The sequence below is a fragment of the Oxyura jamaicensis genome, chromosome 24 (assembly GCF_011077185.1).
Source record: "Oxyura jamaicensis isolate SHBP4307 breed ruddy duck chromosome 24, BPBGC_Ojam_1.0, whole genome shotgun sequence".
Classification (NCBI taxonomy): Eukaryota; Metazoa; Chordata; class Aves; order Anseriformes; family Anatidae; genus Oxyura; species Oxyura jamaicensis.
This window is the reverse complement of record NC_048916.1, coordinates 6,394,947-6,412,772: the sequence shown is the minus strand read 5'-3', so window position 1 is coordinate 6,412,772 and position 17,826 is coordinate 6,394,947. Positions and strand designations below refer to the sequence as shown.

General features: G+C 58.7%; 2 protein-coding genes across 2 annotated transcripts; one reads left to right on the top strand and one right to left on the bottom strand.

Annotated features, from left to right (window-relative positions):
* Positions 1-83: 83 nt before the first annotated feature.
* Positions 84-8,226, top strand: RNF214 (ring finger protein 214; the record flags this gene model as incomplete). Its single annotated transcript, XM_035345892.1, has 14 exons — positions 84-368; positions 470-529; positions 1,411-1,551; positions 1,952-2,091; positions 3,100-3,168; positions 3,986-4,082; positions 4,265-4,353; positions 4,834-4,924; positions 5,364-5,462; positions 5,825-6,201; positions 6,720-6,855; positions 7,146-7,253; positions 7,620-7,715; positions 7,971-8,226. Coding segments are annotated over 14 exons (1,854 nt in total), but the record flags the coding sequence as incomplete, so codon positions are not given.
* Positions 8,227-11,674: 3,448 nt separating this feature from the next.
* BACE1 (beta-secretase 1) lies at positions 11,675-17,791 on the bottom strand. The gene is made up of 9 exons (XM_035346181.1): positions 17,538-17,791; positions 14,563-14,651; positions 14,163-14,379; positions 13,518-13,655; positions 13,259-13,393; positions 12,834-12,935; positions 12,554-12,703; positions 12,284-12,455; positions 11,675-12,173 (listed from the first exon to the last, which is right to left on the bottom strand). The coding sequence occupies exons 1-9, from the start codon at positions 17,784-17,786 to the stop codon at positions 11,932-11,934; spliced, it is 1,494 nt and encodes a 497-aa protein (XP_035202072.1). The 5' UTR covers positions 17,787-17,791; the 3' UTR covers positions 11,675-11,931.
* Between the last annotated feature and the right edge of the window lie 35 nt (positions 17,792-17,826).

Here is a 17,826-nt window from a genome sequence, read left to right as displayed (position 1 = left end):
GGTGGGCCCGAGGGGGCCGGGCGGGGCGGGCCGGGCCGGGCCGGGCGGTGCGGTGACCGGGCGGTGCGGTGACCGGGCGGTGCGGTGACCGGGTGTTTGTTCCGAGCAGCGCCGAGAGCCACGGCGAGGCGGCGGCCGGAGGAGAGGCGCAGCCCGCGGCGACCCCCGGCGAGGCCCCGGTGCCGTCAGGAGGCGAGGGGGCGGCGGAGGAGGAAGAGGAGGAGGAGGAGGAGGAGGAGGGGGAGGAAGGCCCGGGCCCTGGCGGCGGCGGCGGCCCCCCCGAGGCCGGCGGGCAGCGCGGAGGGGCGGCGGAGGAGCCCGAGCCCGAGGCGGCCCCCGCGAAGCCGTCGCAGAACATCGCGGTGCAGGTGGGGGCTGCGGGGCCGGCCCCGTCCCGCTCCCCGCCGGTGTGCCCCGGGGGGTCGTGGGGGCTGGCCGGGCTGCTAACGGGGTCCGTGTGCCTTTGCAGACCGACTTCAGGACGGCCGATGCGGGCGCCAGCACGGATCAGGACATCGAGAAGAACTTGGTGGGTGCTGAAGCCCCGCGGAGGGTCCCGGTTCTGCCGGCCGGGGTTCCCCTGGGCAGCTCGGCTGGGCCGCTGGTGCCCTGGGAGCCCGCGTTCTCTGAGCACGGATGACCAAAAGGCTCTCGTGGTGCTTCCGCGGTCAGCAAAAATGACCTGAATTCTGAAACACTGCACAGCAGTGGTGGTGGGGATAGCGTTTGTGGTATTTGGCAGCTCTAATATTTGCCATAGTTAATACGTGAGCATGAAGGATCATCTATAGCTAGTAGCTGACCAAGAAAGATCACCCCGGCAATTTGGTGGACACATGTTGTGAATCTTGGTCTGTCTCTGGCTGCTCAGCAGGTGAAACACCACTGGTTTGTTTCTTTCTAAATACCTCGTTTATAAAACAAAAACATTCCCACCCCACTGCCACCCAAGCAGTGGATTTTCATTATTTGCGTACCAAATCATCCCAGAGATTTGGGAGAAACTTAAAAATGCTCGCAGGATGTCCCACGGCAAGTCTTAGAGCGACGTGCTGGTCAAGGAAGTCGCTGGAGGCAGGGCTGTTCCTGCGCTAGGCATCCTGACGCTGGCTCCCCTGCCCTTCCACAGGATGTTTCTCATTTAAATGCCAGCCTCGGCCTTCTTGAGCCGAGCCCTCTTTAGCAGAGAAAATGTAGTGGCAGCTGCAGCTCCAGGCAGTGCCCCCATTCATCTTCTCTGACCTGGAGGGTCTGAACTTTGAAAGTGGGAGCCGATCATGTGGCTCTTGACGATACCAACCTTGGCATCCTTGGCTTTCACACGCTGCTGAGCTTTCCTGCGTGTGTCCGTGCTGTCTGTGGTGTGAGGGAAGGGGGAGGTTCTCCCTGAATTTCTGCTCTCCTCTGCAGGACAAAATGATGTCTGAGAGGGCTTTGCTGAAGGAACGTTACCAGGAGGTGTTGGACAAACAGAGGCAAGTGGAGAACCAGCTACAGGTACAGCTTAAGCAGCTCCAGCAGCGGAGGGAGGAAGAGATGAAGAACCACCAGGTATTTAGCGGTCTTCTTGCTGTGTAACCTGCCCCTTAGCCCTGCACGATGAAGGTGGGCTGATTTGGCCTCCTGTGCCCATGCAAGCACATTTGGTAGCATTAAGGATGCTGCCGTCGGTGGTGTGTCACCGAGAACGAGAGTAGGGAGCAGGAGTGCCCCAAAGTTCTCCTAAGGAGACAGGGGAACGTGCAGTTCAGACTTTCTGTCTGTCTCCTGTGTTTCCTCGTGATAACCTCTATGAATCATGTCTGGATCTGCTAAAAAGAAAGATTCTGATGACACGTGTAATCTCATAATCTCTCTTCAATTTTGCTAAGATATTAATGGATTTAAAAACAAAGAAAAACATTACCTGGGAATTCTGCTCTTCATTTGTGCGATGCTTCTGTTACTCCAGGAGATTTTGAAAGCAATTCAGGATGTTACAATCAAGCGAGAAGAGACAAAGAAGAAGATGGAGAAAGAAAAGAAAGAATTCCTGCAGAAAGAACAGGATCTGAAAGCAGAAATTGAGAAACTCTGCGAGAAAGGCAGAAGGTATTAGTATAAAAAAAACCAACTACTTTTTAGGAAGAAAAGTATAAGTTAACTTCGATCTATATCTGATCAGTTAAAAGAGGATCACTTGAAACTTTTTGGAAGCAGTGAGTATTTTGCTGAGCATTTCAGGATGGGCCTGCGCAGTCTGGAGTGGATTCAACTACAGCAGAGCAGCTTTTGTATACAGACGATCTCAGAATGAATTTCCAGGCAGCAGGTTGTGCTACCTGTTAGATACCTGTGTGGACAAAACTGGGCAAAAACAGCAGGCGCTTCTGCTGTGCTCTGCTGCGTCTGTGTGAATCCAGAGCCCTTCAGCAGGGGGCAGGGCTGCTCAGTTACAGTGTCAGGGTTAGGGTCTTGTTTTCTGTTGAACATTTCTTGGTCTCCTGTGAGTTTCCTGCTTAAGCAGCCTACCTGTACCTAATGGCTCGAAAGATCTGGCTGCAGTCCGACCTTGCGGTGAGGTAGGCAGCATGCTCTGTGCGAAGAGCCGTGCTAGTTTCAGAGGGGTTCTAAAGCAGGCAGTGCGATCTGTTTGCAAAGAGCTTAAGGTTCCTTTGCATGGTGAATCTGCACTTCTATGGAGCCATTGTGACATGTTGTCAAGGTCTGATTGTTTTTAATTTTCAGTTTTACTTTGAGGGCTCAGCGATGTTTTTGGCTAAGCCGTTTTAGTAACGGCTCCAAGTACTCAGCCTGCTTCCCCCCTGAATGAACTGTTGCAAAGTGCAGGTCAGAGCGGCACAGCTCTCTGCGGTGGGCTCAGGGTCAACGCCACAGTCGGTGTGCAGTGTCATGATACAGCAAAATCATGGCTCGTGAGGATGTTGGTGACTGAACTATTCAATACGTGTCTGAAAACAGTCTTCAGAGCGTGCTGTTGCGTTGGGCACACAGCTGTGCAAATACGTTGTTTAAACTTGAGAGCTGCAGCGTTAGGGGCTGTGCGATAACACCGCTGCGGCAGATGACTCCATCTGGCCTTTTTTTTTTCTTGTGCAGGTTGCTGAAAGAACAGGAGGAGAAGGAAAACAAGATTGCTTCTCTGATTGCAGAGCAGTCTGATGAAAAGTAAGGCACTTAGCTGTTTCCAGGTTAACAGCGTTGAACATTCTTCTATTTCACTGTTCTGATTTGGAGTGAATCTTGTGCTCCTGATGGCATAGGCTGCAGAGGGTGGTCTAACAGTGCTGTCCTCTTGGGTGCCCTAGAGGTTTTATCTCCCCTTTTAGCAGGCTGGTGCTCGCAGTCTCTGGATTAAATTCTCTTTGATCCTGATCCCAAGAAGGCTCCCGGGTACTTGTTACATAAAGATCCCATAAGATTAGAGTTTATGCGTAGTGGATTGACTCAGCCTGTACCTGCTACCTCTGACTGAATTTCAGCTTCCCAGAAATCGGGGAAACCTCCATGCTGTTCGCTGCAGCTGCCCAACTGCTCTAAACTCTGGAACGCTTCAGGTATTTTAACAGTGCGCAGAGATGTTCCAGATCCAGGCACAGGTGGAAAGGGCAACCATTGAACTCCTACAGGATCAGAATGATTTAGTTCTGTGCGTTGCATCAGGTTGCTTTTTGTTCAGAGCTGTGCACCGTTCCTTGAAGTTGGACCGAATTTGGTGAGGGGAGTTCTTGCCTCCCCTTTTTGCTCATCCCTACATGTATGTTTGCACAGTGGTTGTCTGCATGCTCTGGAACAGCTCACTCTGGGGACTGTGACTCATGCAGCCTTGGGAAATGTGACTGGTGTCATGGTCTGGAAGCTGTCAGTATCCCACAGTTCCACCCCATCAAGAGCTACGAGGATCAATTGGCTTTGTGGGAGTTTGTCAGCTCTCCTGTTTCAAGTCATTGCAGTGCTGAAGCAGATTTGTTCTGTCTCTTTGCAGGCAGCTGTGGGAGACAGAGCTAGATAAGCTGAAGAACCAGCACAACGAAATCAACAGGAACATTCTTGAGGAGACAGAACGGGCCTGGAAAGCAGAGGTTAGTAGATGACTTCTTACCAGCAAAGCAGTTGAAGAGGGTCTTTCTGAGATTCTAGATGACAGATTGACTCATGACAGATTATGTGAAATTAGGAGCAGTTAAGGATGAGGCTCTTCATGTGGCTGGAGAAGGGGTAAGCAAATGTCAGTGCAGTAAACGTTAGTTGGGACTGTTGCTAGATCCTGTCCCTGGAGAGCCGAAAGGAGCTGCTGGTGTTGAAACTAGAAGAAGCAGAAAAAGAAGCGGAGCTACACCTCACCTACCTCAAGTAAGTTCCTGTCTCAGAAGTGATAGGCGCACCGGAACATGGAGATTACCTTATCTCCTCTTCTGCTTACACTGAATGTTTGACTGAAATAGTTCAGGGTTTCCTGTGGCTTTCTTTATTAATCTAATGTGATTCAGTAATGTCACGAAACGGGTTGGTGGGGCCATGCTTCTTTATTCCCTGTCACTGTTCACCTGCTGAACATCTGCTGTGCCCTGGACTATGTGCTGTAGGCACTGGATTGTCTGTGGGGTCGATGTCTCTGTCCACCAGAGCAGTCTCTGCACTCTGGTAGCGCTGTGTGCTCTCCTCTTGTGGGGTTCCTCGCCTGGGTTTGGGCTCTCCTTCCTGCCCAGCCAGAGCAGGGGAGCCCTGCTGGGGAAGGCAGGAGGGTTTGAGGAGTTGGTTGCTTTCAGCTGTTTCCACACTGCTGCAAGTGAGAGCATGCTTGCAAGAGGGAAGGTTAAATTGTTCTTGCAGGTCTGCGCCACCAACGCTGGAGACGATGAGGCCAAAGCAGGAGTGGGAGATGAGGCTGAACAGGATACGAATGACAAAGGAAAATGTCAGAGTAAGTTGCTGTCAGACAGCTCCTGGCCTAAGAGTGCTGCTTTGCATGCTTAATTTCAACTCTCTCTGAGAGAAGACTAAGACCCAGGAAAGAGGTTTGTGCCCAAACGCGTGGCACAGTCAGTCGGTGTTTGCGAGCAGCTGCAGAGATCTGCCTGCCTCTTCAGGCTCGTGCGTGTGGATAAGCCACGTGGATATGAAAGCAGCGTCGGGTTAACCACAGAAGCAGTTACTCTTTTTCTCCTTCCAGGTCCTTTTTCATTCTCTTTTGTTCTGTGAAACCAAATGACCCGCTTGGGGCCTGTGATTGTTCTGGGGCCGAGAATGCTTTGCTCAGGCAGCTGTGGCAGGGGAATTTGCCTGTTCTGGGCATTCAGTGCCCAGAACTTCCTGAGGCAGAGGCTTTGATAAATGTGTCTGTTTTCTTTTCTCTCTGCTAGGACCAGTTCAATGACCACATTCAGATGGTGAGAAATGGAACAAAGCTGAGCAGCCTCCCACAGATCCCAACCCCAACACTGCCACCTCCACCCTCAGAAGTGAGTGCCTCTCCAGCCTAACAAACACAAGCTTTGATTGCTCTGGTGTTTCTGTGAGGCTCTGGGGACAGCCCGTTCACTGGCCTGTGACTGGTACTGCCTGTGCTGTGTGCACTGGAGGGGACTGTAGGATTACATTTACCCTGTGCTTGTCCTCTGAGGCAGCTCTGGGCTTACCTGCTTTCCCTGGTGAGAAGAGAGGGGGTCTGCACAGCCCTCCCTCGTCACGAGGAGTGGAGTGGCTGGTGCCTGTGGCTCAGCCCGCCACCCGTCTGGCTGGGGAGGAAGGTGCTCCGCTCTGCTTTCAGATGGGCTTATTCTAACCAGCCTTTTCTTCCCCCAACCCCGTTTTTCTTTCTCAGACAGATTTCATGCTGACGGCATTCCAGCCCAACCCATCCCTCACTCCCAGGCTCCCGTTTCCCATAGGACCAGTCCCCGTCCCCATGGTCATGCCGAGCGCCGATCCTAGGGCACTCTCCTTTCCTCTCCTGAACCCCGCGATCTCCAGGCCCAACCAGCCTTCCCCACCGCTGCCTGCTTCCCAAGGAAGAAACAGCCCTGTCGTGGCATCGCTCATCGGCACCCACAGTCCCCATATGACTCCTGCTGCCTCCATCCCTCCTCCGCCGGGCCTGGGAGGAGTTAAGGTCACTCCGGAGTTTCACAGGCCGCAGCCGGCGGATAAGCTGGAAAAGCTTTTGGAGAAGTTGTTGACTCGGTTTCCTCAGTGCAACAAGTACGTGCCTCGTGTTGTCCTTCCCGGAGGATGAAGACGTGTGTGTGAGATGTCAGCTAGGACGGGGGGAAGTGGAGCTCAGCTGGGGGCTGGAGGGGAAGTAAAGGAAGCCTAAAGGCAAGGAGCAAAGGGCGGGTGCTCCCTGTCAGGTTTGCCAGAGCACTGAGCGAGGCAGGTTTGGAGCTTGATGCCAAGCCCAGCAGTGATACGTGAAAGCAGCCAGGAGCTCTCTGCGTGCAGCCTTGCCTTCAGCTCCCGGGGTGCTGCGTCCTGGAGCTGCGTGACAGGTGGGCGCTGTCTCTCGCTCCAGCTGGGATTTCCCACTCTTTCCCAGCATTTTAGGGACAGAAGCTCAGCGTGTGATTTGTCTCACTTGTATGGCTGAGAGCACGTACCCTTGTGCCGTGCCAGAGCCTTCCCCTGGCACGGGGCTGGCTGACTTGTGATATTGTCGGCCCTTTGGTGGGGGGGACGTGTTGGCGGTGGGTGGGAGCTCTTAGCAGGCTGCTGTTCTGCAGGGCGCAGCTCACCAACATCCTGCAGCAGATCAAGACTGCTCGGAGGACCATGGCGGGGCTGACCATGGAGGAGCTCAACCAGCTGGTGGCGGCCAAGCTCGCAGAGCAGCAGGAGCGGGCAGCAGCCGGGGCTCAGGTGGGAGAGCTGGGGTGGGGGTGCTGGGGGGGTTGCAGGGAAGGGGAGCCCGGGTGGCAGTGAGAAGTTTTCCTGTTCCTTGGCTCCCCGCAGGCTGAGCTGCACGGGGCTTGCTGCTGGAACCACGCAGAGCTCAGGGTTGGGCTGTGTGCACCAGGCGTGTCCTGTGGGTTCCCCTCTGCTGACTGGGGGTCTGCTCTAGGGGGAGTTTTGCTCTGCGTTACCGTGGGGTAGCTCAGCTGTCCTTTACTTCTGCACTTTCTGATAATGCCTCGTTTGTCTCCCTACAGCCTCTCAGTCGAATCAGGGCCCCCATGTTTTCTGCTCCGCTGCCTCAGATCAGCACGCCCATGTTCCTGCCCCCAGCCCAGGTGGCTTACCCTGGAACAGCATCACATGTAAGACTTTTTTCTTCTTGCCTTCCTAGAGCACTTCATCATCCCTTGGAAAAGCTATCTGGGGAGGGAGCCCTTCTGAGAAGTGGCCAAAGGGACAAACCCATGAAGCTGGGACCTCTCTCTCCCCTCGTGTAGCTGCTCGTGCTGGTGGGGTAGAAGGGACGGGTTAGCGGCTTGGTTCTGCATGCCCTGCATCAGGGGAGGAGGGAACGGCTGCAGGATTGGTGGGCAGGGGGAGGAACTGGGCAAACTGTGGCCCCTGGCTGCAGTGGGCAGGACACGTAGCTGCAACACGCCATGTGGGATGTGAGGTGGGATGCGTGACTGCCGTGACTACCTGCTCTGTTCTGTCACTGCTCGCCCCAGACCCCAGCTGCCTGTAAGCTGTGTCTCATGTGCCAGAAGCTTGTGCAGCCCGGTGACCTTCACCCCATGGCCTGTTCGCATGTGCTGCACAAGGAGGTGAGTGTGCTCCCCTGCTGCGTGCGCGTCTTCCCGTTCCTTATAAGGTTCCCAGTGCAGGTAGTAGATCATGGTGGTCTGCTAGGTTCGAAAGGGCTCCCTTGTCGCAGTGACCTTTCCATGGGGGCTGTTTCTAAGGAGCAAAGCAAACCATCCCTTAAAATGGGCGCCCCTTGCCAGCACGGTAATGCCACGCTCCGTTCTCAGCGCCTTTGAGTTGTGCCAGTGGCTCCTGACTAATTCTCTCTCTTCCAGTGCATCAAATTCTGGGCACAAACCAACACAAATGACGCTTGCCCCTTTTGTCCAAGTCTCAAATGACGGCTACTCGAACAAAGTGGTCCCGCGGGAGGAGTTGCTGTGAATAGACAGGATCAGTTCTAAGATTTCTACAGTTCTATATTTATACGACCATGTATACACATGTACATTTTTATTATATAGGTAATGTGTGTATAGAAAGTCTGTATACATACAAATTCATAAATAAAGTGTGTATATTATGCAGTGATTTGGTGCTGCTCCTCCTTTCTTAGTTTGCAGCCTTACTGGCTTCCTTTCTAATGCGTGTTAAAGCAAAACCTCCTTGCTGGGGCTTCAGAGGCTGCTGTAACTACCTCTTCCCCCTTAGCTGCGCGTGTTCTTCCCCGGGGGCAGCGCTCCCACCAGCTCCACGCTTCCCCACCCGCTGCCCTTGGCAGGACGTCTCGCATCACCACACCCAGCCGAGCAGTCCCCTGCCACACCACGTCCATCTGGGGCTGCTGGTGCCCTGACTAGTTCCCCTGTTAGCAATGAGCACATTCTAGGTGAGAAGTATTTTTGTCATTTTTTTAATGTAATAATTTACCGTGTTAACATTCATTGTTCTTACACAGACGATAGGTTACAGAGTACTGGAGTCTACAGCGGCAGCCTGCGGTAGCCATCCCCATCCCTCCCGCTGGGCAGAGTCCTGCACACGCTTTCACCTGGTGTTTCCTGGTGTAACTCCGGGTCCTGGGGAAGGAGCACTGGGGCGTGAACAAATTTGGCTGTGCTGCAGCTCAGGATAACCAACCAGTTGCAGATTCTCCTTTTCCCTTTCCTGTACTTTCTCCTAAAACACGGGCTGAGGCACCAACCCTTTCTCCATGGATTTCGGTGGGATCACGAGGTGCTCAGCACCACTTAAAATCTTGCACTTACTCTGTAGTGTTTTTTTTTTTTTTCCTTTTTTTGCACTCTGTAGCACAAATTCAGCGCTGCTAGAAGCAGCTTTGCCTTGGGGCTGGTCAGCGCAAGCACTGCCAGGGTACCTACGGCGTGCCTGCATCTGGCCACAGCCTGAATCTCTCTCCACGTGCACGCACACGCTTGTCAGCATGTTTTAAGGCAGTGGTCCACAACAGAGGCTCTGGGATCCTGGGGAGGGTCCTGGGCAGGCACAAGGGTGCGGAGGTGTGTGTGCACTCTGCAGTTGCATAACTTTGCCCTCAGGCTGGAGCTGAATTGCTGGATGAGTGGAGGTTTGGAGCACGGCACGGGAACTGGGTGCTGTTTCCAGACCCAGCAAAGGGGGATGGTTTAGGGGTGCGTGTAACGGGCTGGTGGGGCAGTTCCCAGCGTTAGGGCTGGGTTGCCTCTTCTCTGGTCTCCTACGCTGTGCCTCCTCCTGCCTTGCTCACTGGCTCCCTCCCTGCTTTTTTGAAGAAATATTTAAGTGAAGGATTTTGTTAACAAGCTTTATCCCTGCTGATTACTGTAGGCTTGTAATGCTCCAGCCCTTGTCCCCGGCTGAACTCGTGGCTCAGCCCTGCCCAGGCCCCAGCACCACAGGTAGCTCTGACTTTCGCTTGTGGCTGAACGTTGCCTTTGTAGGTAGTGAATCTCGCTGCTGAAACAAAGCTTTCACCTCCCAGTCAGAGGCAGAGAAGGAAAGTGAGCGTCAGCGACTGTCTGCAAGCTCAAGAGCATGTGCTCTGGGGAAGGGAGGAGGGGACTGCAGGGGGGGCTGACAGAGGAAGAAAGGGAGGGTTTTTTCACTCCATAAAGTCCTCTCCCTTTGCTGTACGGACAAGCTGAGGACAAAACTGCCTCCTCTGCCCAGTGTCCTTTCAGCCTGAGAACCACCACGCTGTGATCCAGCTGTGCCCTCCTCCTGCACCCCTCCGTCGTTACCACCAGATTGCTGACATGCAGTACTTCCTCTGAAACCAGCTCCAGGTTGCCTGTGATCCATAAAGTGCCTCCATCCAAGCGTGCCGCTGCCGAGCAAGCCCTGGGCTTGGGTGGTGGCCAAGGCCCTAGGACTGAGCTGAGGGCTAAAAGTAGTTAAAAAAACAGAACAGGACCAAATCCCCTACCGGTGGGTTTGGAACAGTGGCTTTCAGCGCTGGAATTAAAAATAGAGCTATATGGATGTATTGTACAGGTGAGAAGCGAGCGTTATTTGTAGCCCTGGGTGCAGTACGGACCTGCTATTTACACGCCGTGGTTCTGCGCAGCTGTACTACCAGTGACTTGCATTGTAAAAAAAAAAAAACCAAACAACCCCCTAAAATAATAAATACAACCACGTGTTTAAAAAATAATAACCGCTGCAGTCCCCAGAGCCACCTCCCGTTGCCCAAAGCTGCCGGGGTGGCTCATGCCTTGAGAGCAGGAGCCTGGGTCCGAGCGTGTCTGGTGCCGGGGCGCGAGGACGCGTGGCGCGAGCGCAGCAGCACGGAGCCGCCGTGGTTCTGGCCGGCTGGTGAGGCAAGGCAAGGCAGCAGCTGCAGGCGGGGGCCGCCGAGCCCGGCACTGGCTCCCCTATGGCTTTCAAACAGGCGAGTGGGCCGGGGAAGGGGCTGGCGCTGGGCTTCAGCACTCGGCTCCCTCCCGGCACTCAGTTTCTGCTTGTTCCAGGCTGTGCAGCGCGCGAGGGGAAAGCTCCTTCCTTCGTTCCCCGTGCAGTCCGAGGGCTGCGAAGCGCAGGGAGGAGAGCCCCGTGTCCCGGAGCAGAGGCTGTTGTCCCCAGGCCCGGCGGGCAGCAGCCACCAGCTTCTACGCGGCAAATGCTGTTGGTGCTGGAATGGAAGTGAGGTGGTTCCCGGCCCCCAGAGGGGACGTGGTGATCAGAAGGAGCCGGGGAGGATGGCTGCCCGTCCTGGGAGGCAGCCAGGGCAGGGTGAGCAGAGAGCCTGGGGCCGGCAGCAGAGGGAGGACAGGTCGGGAGGGCAGGGAAATGCCACAGTAAATGTTAGAGCGAGCGGCGTACAGGAGAGCAGGAGGATGGGAGCAGCCGCTAGGAAAGCCCCCTGCCTGCCTTCCCACGTCCCCGGGCAGCTCCAGGCTGGCACCGTGGGGTATTTCCCAAAAGCCCGGGGCTGGGATGGAGGCTCTGGAGATGCACTCGCTGGAGTCCAGCTCACAGGCGTCCTGGGGAGGGGAGCTGCGTGGGGAAGGCACAGCCACAGCGCACATGCACACACGCACACATCACTACACGGAGGGCCCAGGCCAGCAGCTTCCCTGCGGAGCAGGCTGAGGAGGGCAGATACGCAGAACGGGGTGAGGAGGAAGGGGACAGATATGGGATGGCTCATCAGTTTGACTCTGTCACGCTTGGCAGGACAGCTAGGGAAAGCCCAGCTCATCCCTGTACCGGAGCAGAGACCTGTACCCGGCCCTACCGGGGGATGCAGGCGGGACAGGGTTGCTGTGCTGTCACCCCCCATCTCCCACACTGGTTCTGCAGGTTCCAGATAAAAGCAGCTGAAACCTGGGGCTCCCGTGGCTGCCCTTGCACATGCTGCTTCCCCACAGGCTGCAAGCACATGCTGAACACGTGCTCGTGGCCGGCTACAGGTCAGCAAGGGGTGGCTGGTGTCAGGAACCAGGGCAAAGCCCTGGAGCACAGAGGGGGATCCTAACGTTAAAGGGATCAGATCTCCACCTGCTCCCCAGTGCTGGTGTTGCCTCTCCTGTCCCGCTACCCAAATGCTGCCCTAGGCGATGGTGACCCAGGGACACAAGGGCCTAGCCTCGAGGCTGGCCTGCTCCTGGCAGTGGGTCACTCCTGGCCCGCTAGACCCAAAGGGCACAGCGGCCTCTGGGGCCAGAAGGGCTTCGGCTGACTGAGCTCCCCCCGCTGCTGTCCTGCCTCTGTTCTCCAGCCTTCAGAAAAAGGACCTACCTCTCCTTGCCCTGCTACCTCACCTGCGGGCCCCGGGACTGCCCCCAAGCTCCGGTGTCACTTCAGCAAGGATATGTCGTCGGCAAAGTCGTCGTGGTCCCGCCGCAGGCAGTGGAAGCAGCGCCACTGAAACACCATGAGGCAGAGGGGCAACATGAACAGGGCGCAGATGGCTGCCATGACGTACGCGATGGTCATCAAGGTGGACTCGTCCGTCTGCGGGATGTTGTAGCCACAGTCCTCCATGTTGGAGTGCAGGTAGGGCCCCTCCACTGCGGCCGTCCGGAACTCGTCGTGCACTGCGGGCAGGATAAGGCAAGGCTCTGGTCACTGCAGAACCACTGCACGTTCACATCCCTTCCCCCTCGCTCCACTCCTTCCCTGCTTCCCTCCCTCGCCCGTCCCTTACCGTGGCAGGCGCTGACAGCAAAGCCGATGCGCTTGCGGGCGCGGTCAAAGACCACGTAGAAGCCCTCCATGATGACAGCGCCCATGACAGTGCCGGTGGAGGACTGAGAGATGGCGAACTTGTAGCAGTCATCCTGAGAGGTGGCCACATCCTCCACTGGACGCAGGTATTGCTGCGCCAAGAGAAGCGCTGTCAGCTCCGTCCCAGGGCAGGGAGCCGTGCCCACCCCGCACAGACCAGCTCCCGCCCGCTCTCCTGCTCAGCCCTCACCTGGGGCAGGATGGTGATGCGGAAGGACTGGTTGGTGGCCTCCCCCATCAGGTAGAGGGACAGGACAGGGAAGATGTGCCAGGGGGTGGTGCCGACCTGCCAGCAAACCAGCTGCTCCCCCAGCCAGAAGCCGTCTGGGAACTTCTCTGTCTGCCGGAGGGAAAGGGGAGGTGAGCGGGGCCGTGCGGGCAGAGCTGAGGTGCTGGGGGCTGGTGACAGGCAGCCACCCTGCCCGCAGCACCACGCTGGGGACGTGGCTGGTTTCAGGGGCCACACTGACCGAGGAAGCTGTTTTGATGGATTTCACCGCAGCCTCAAACACCTTCTTCGGTAGCCGGAGGTTGGTGGTCCCGCTGTCCACGATACTCTTGTCGTAGTTATACTGGGGGCAGCAAGAGGAAGAGTGACCCAGACTGAACGCCCCAGCCCAGCTCCTCTCCTCCATCCCAGCACCTGACTGCTCTGGCCGCCCCTGCACAGCTACCGAGGCTGGGCCAGGGCCAAGCTCTGCTTTCCGTGGCGATGGGCTCCAAGCCCAGGCTCTGGTCTCAAGCAGCCCGCTGCCCTCAGCCTCCTTCAACAGCGAGCCCCTGAACCACAGGCACCCACAGCAGTCAGTGCCCCGGCTGACTTTAGCCATAACCGAAGGACAACGGCCTCCAGCAGCAGCAACAAAAGCAGGCAGGTTCCCCTGGTGCCCGTCACCTCTTTGCAATCCATGTTCAGGTCCTGCCCGTTGACCTCCAGCCTGACGATGATGACCTCGTAGTACCACTCCTTGCGGATGGGCGTGTACCAGATGTCACCCACGTACAGCGAGCGGTCGATGCCACCGATGATCTGCCATGGGGACAGAAAGGTGCTGCCGCCACGTGTCGCCATCTCCAGCCAGAGCACGTCCCACAGGGTCAGCCCTGCCCTTGGGGACAACTGCCAGGCTGGCTCCTCGCTCCAGACCACTCACCATGCTGCCTCCCACTGACGCCAGGGCCTCTGTCTCGTTGAGCGAGAAGCCCGCCCCGCAAAGCTGGAGGGAGAAGATGTTGGGCACCTGGGTCTGCTTCACCAAGGAGTCAAAGAAGGGCTCCAGGCTGTCGTCGGGCTGGTGGGAGGAGAAAAGCAGAGGCAGGGCAGGGATGCGTCAGTGCTGCCCCTTCTCCAGGGGCTCTCCATGCCCGGGGGAGGACACCCAGGAGATGTCTTCTCGCTGTGCCCCCAGGAATCGCATCTCTGCATGCTGCTGGAGCAGGGCTCAACGTCAGTCACACCATAGATGGGCTCACTGGGACTGAGTGGAGCTAAGAGGCGATCCGAACCCTTGGGCGAGACGTGCTGTGCTGGGACAGGATGCCCACATCTGCCGAGAGGAGCTGGGAGCAGGGCCAGGCACAGCTGGGCCCCTCTGCGCTCACAGGGTGCTGCCGGGGACGTGGGGCGGGCACTGGGTGGTGCCTGGCAGGCAGGTCTCAGCTCCTCAGCTCCTGGGGAGCTGGCACTAAAAGCCCCGCTCTCGGTGGCTGGAGGTGCCCACAGAGCAGGCACCAGGTGAGGACGGGGGTGCGGGCAGCCTGTCCGAGGGGCAGCAGGGCCCCAGCGCGACCAGACTCACCCGGGCGATCTCAGCGTAGGCCAGCCCCAGGATCCCTTCCCAGTTGGAGCCGTTGATGAAGAATTTGTCCGACTCGGTGATGGCAGCAATGTTGGCTCTGACGGTGACGTTGGGGCCGTGGGGGATGGTGACGAGGTCAGTGCCCAGCTCCCCTTCCCACTTGCCCTGCGTGTAGGGCACGTACACGCCCTTCCGCAGGTCGCGGTAGGTGCTGGACCTGGAATGGTGTCAAAGAGCCAGAGTGAAAGCAGGGCAGAGGAGTGGGTGCCTGTGGATGTGTGGGGCCAGGTCTGGCCCGACGCCCAGCAAGACGGGATGCCACCCGTGGGGCTGGGGCACGGGCACAAGGACCGCTGGCCGTGCTGCTTCCCCCCAGCCCCTGTCCTCACGGCGTACTCACAGCTGCCGCTGGTAGTATCTCCGGAGAAAGGGGTGAGGCGCAGCTCCCACGGCGAAGTTACTGCTCCCGGTGTCCACCAGGATGTTCAGCTGGAGAAGGAAGAGACACGGGGAGCTCGTCACTGCCGCGGGACCCGGGCTGCACCCAGCACCCAGCTCTGCTTGGCACCGCAGGCAAGTGGTGCCCTTCCCACCCCCGCTCCATGGGGCTGCCGTGCCCTGTGCTTCCCAGCCCTCTGCGCCTCACCTCGGCAGCGAGCCTGGCTCTGCCCTCCTGGCCTGGGCATTCCCTGCTCGCCCCTGGCCGGCAGAAAAGGCAGGGCTCTGTGCCTGCCCCCCCCGGGGGGCTGTGGGGGCAGCTCTGGGACAGGCGGAGGCAGGGCAGGGAGGCTGCCTGGGGGGCTGCTGCGTCTGGGGAGCGCAGGAGGGGCTGAGCTGAGCAGGGCCTCCCGATGCCGTGCTGAAGGACGGCTCGGAGCAGTTGTGCAAGAGAGGACACGGTGCTGGAGCAGGAGCCGGTGACACCAGGCTGCTGCACAGAAAGCAAACACCGCCAGGCTCTGTGCAAACAGCGTGAGCGCCCCTGCCCTGCCCGGCCTTGGACCCTGCGACCGGCGCTGGGTACCCCCAGCTGGAGGGGGCAGCAGCAAGACGGGGTCCCCGGGCTCCCCCTGCCAGGAATTGCAATTTGCTCGCAAAGCCGGGGGCAGGACTGCTGGTACACAGGCTGGGTCCGCTAATCAGCCGGCCACATGCTGAGCTCTGCTCCCGCTTCGTTTCTGCCGCTGCCCTGGATTAGCAGCTCCCGGGCAGGGTTGGCAGGCATCCCACAGGGCCACCATCCCTGCCTGCGGCCCCCGGCCCCACAAAGGCCCGGCCCTGGAGGGTTGGTTCGCCAGCACGCTCCCCGCCTTGGCCCTTAAGCTGCGGGGTCGGAGGGGAGAGGAAGGAGGGTAACGCGCTTATGCTCATCGCACCGGTGCTTGGCTGCAGCCAGCAGGGTTTATTCCATGACCCACGGACCCTGCACAAGGCAAGCCCTGCCCTGGCCCCGCCACGTCCCACCGAGTCCAGCAGCTGTCCTGCACCCCGTGCTGCCCACGGACCCGCTCCGAGCCAGGCGGGCTTTTTGCCTCGGGAAGCATCAGCCCCAGGGAGGGCTCCGAGCATCACCTTCGCCCCTCTGCTGTCAGGTGAGCGGCAAGAGCAGCACCCCGACCTTCCCCAGGCTGCCCCGGGTGACTCGGTGTGATCCCCCATTAACCACCTGCTCCACGCTCATCTCCAGGGCACCCGGGGAGGCGCTTCCCTGGAGAGACACCTGCTGAGCTGACGCTGCAGGGAGAGGACGCAGCAAGGGGGTTTTGCTCTGGAGACCTTGCCTCGCCGAGAATGACGCCGGTGTCAGGAAGCTGAGGACACCTGCGGCTCCCCAGGACCCGCACGCACGCCCCGAGCCTGGCTGCTGCCCCCAGGCTCTCACAGGCTCTGCCACGTGCAGCTTTTTGTGCCGGCGTAAGCGACGGTGGGAGCTCGCAGGCTGCGCTCTGCTGACTCGGGTTTGCTGCCGCACGCATTGCGCCCGCATCCTTCAGGCTTAGCCCAGGACACGACGTGCACCAGCGAGGCCGGGACGCTTTCTGAACCCGCCTGCAGCTCCCTGGATGTGACAGCCCCTCCGGGCGCCTCGGCAGCAGCGTTTGTGGGGTCGTGGGGGGACAAGTCAGGCAGCTGTGGCTCCGAGCCTTTGCCATCTGTCCTGGAGCTGGCGCGGGCTGCTCCGCTCCCACCCTCCTCCTGGCGCAGGGCTGGATCAGCCGGCACCGGTGGCACGGGCATAAGCGTGCAGCGCAACCAGCGCGCCGAGGGACGGGGGGAGCAAGCAGTGCGTTGTTGATTAGAGGCTCTGCAGCCAAAATTAAAGCACGACAGAACGAAGGAGCTTCCTCATTAGCAGCAGGACGGTGGAAAGGAAAGCCAAGGAGGGAGGCGGGCTGGCAGCGGTGGGCTGCACGTGTGCCTTTCAAGAGGACACACACATCCTCCCAGACAAACACGCACCACGCTCCCCGATTTCCTGCCCATGCACCAACCTTCCCTTTCACGTGAATCTTTTAATTCCGTTAAAACGCCTGGAGGGATTTTGCTCCAGCACACAGACACGCACACACATGCACACACCCCACATCCACGTCTGGAAGGAGGCCAAGGCTGGGAGATGCTGCCCAAAAGGGTGGCTGTTTCAGAAACCCACGAGTGCCTGGAAACAGGTGGTTCTCACTGAAATTATGTGGCAGCTGCGACACATGGCAGGTTCCAGGCAAGAGCTCCAGTAGGGCTGGATGATGAAATCACGTTTAAAACTAGATTTCAGAAATAATCTCCCTAAACGTACCCTGCCAGAGCAGAAAAACACATCCTAAAGACCCAGGGACGACACGAAACCGCCTCGAGGGGCCTGATTTCTGCGGGTGCTGTTCTGTGACAGCTGTAGGAGCCCCCCAGCCGGGGGGAACTCTGCTCCTTTTGCTGCTTTTCCCCTGCTGTTCCCAGCAGACACACGCTGGGAGCTCACCCCCAGTGCCAAAACGTGCCGGGCACCCCAGGCAGGAGGCAGATCGTGCCAGAGGTGCCTGCAGAGAAGCCAGCCGCTATTTCCGAGCCTCCGTGGGCACGGGGAGTTTAGGCAGAGCCAGCCTGCGCCGTGGGCGGCAGCAGCAGGGGACCCGGCCGTGCACTTGAAGAAATTTGCTCCCCCCCAGGCGTCTCCCTGGCACCCCGGCGGGCCAAGCTCAATGCTGCCGGCGGTGGGTGCCCGGGTGCAGAAGGACAGGGCAGCAGAAAATTCCCCAATCTCACCCGAAACAGAGAGGAGGGGCCGGCTCCCAGCAGGGCTGCGCCCCGGTGGGGGCCTTTGGGTGCAGCGGGGCGCGGGGCCGGGCCCGGGGGCTGGGCTGGGGGGCGCCGGGCCCTTACCTTCTGCGGGGGGCTGCCCACCGTCATCTCCACGTAGTAGCCCTGGCCGGACTTGCCGCGCAGGTTATCGATCATCTCCACGAAGCTCCCCCTCCGCTCGGCCTCCTCCTCCGGAGCCCGGCGAGCCCGGGGGCCCGGCGGCGGGGCCGCGCCTCCCCTCAGCGGCAGGCGGATGCGCGGCGGGGCCGGGCCGGCTCGCAGGGCCGCGGCGCCGAGGCAGAGCAGCAGGCAGGGCCAGGCGGGAGCCATGGCCGCGCGCCGGGGGGCTGCTCCCACCTCCCCCCCCCCC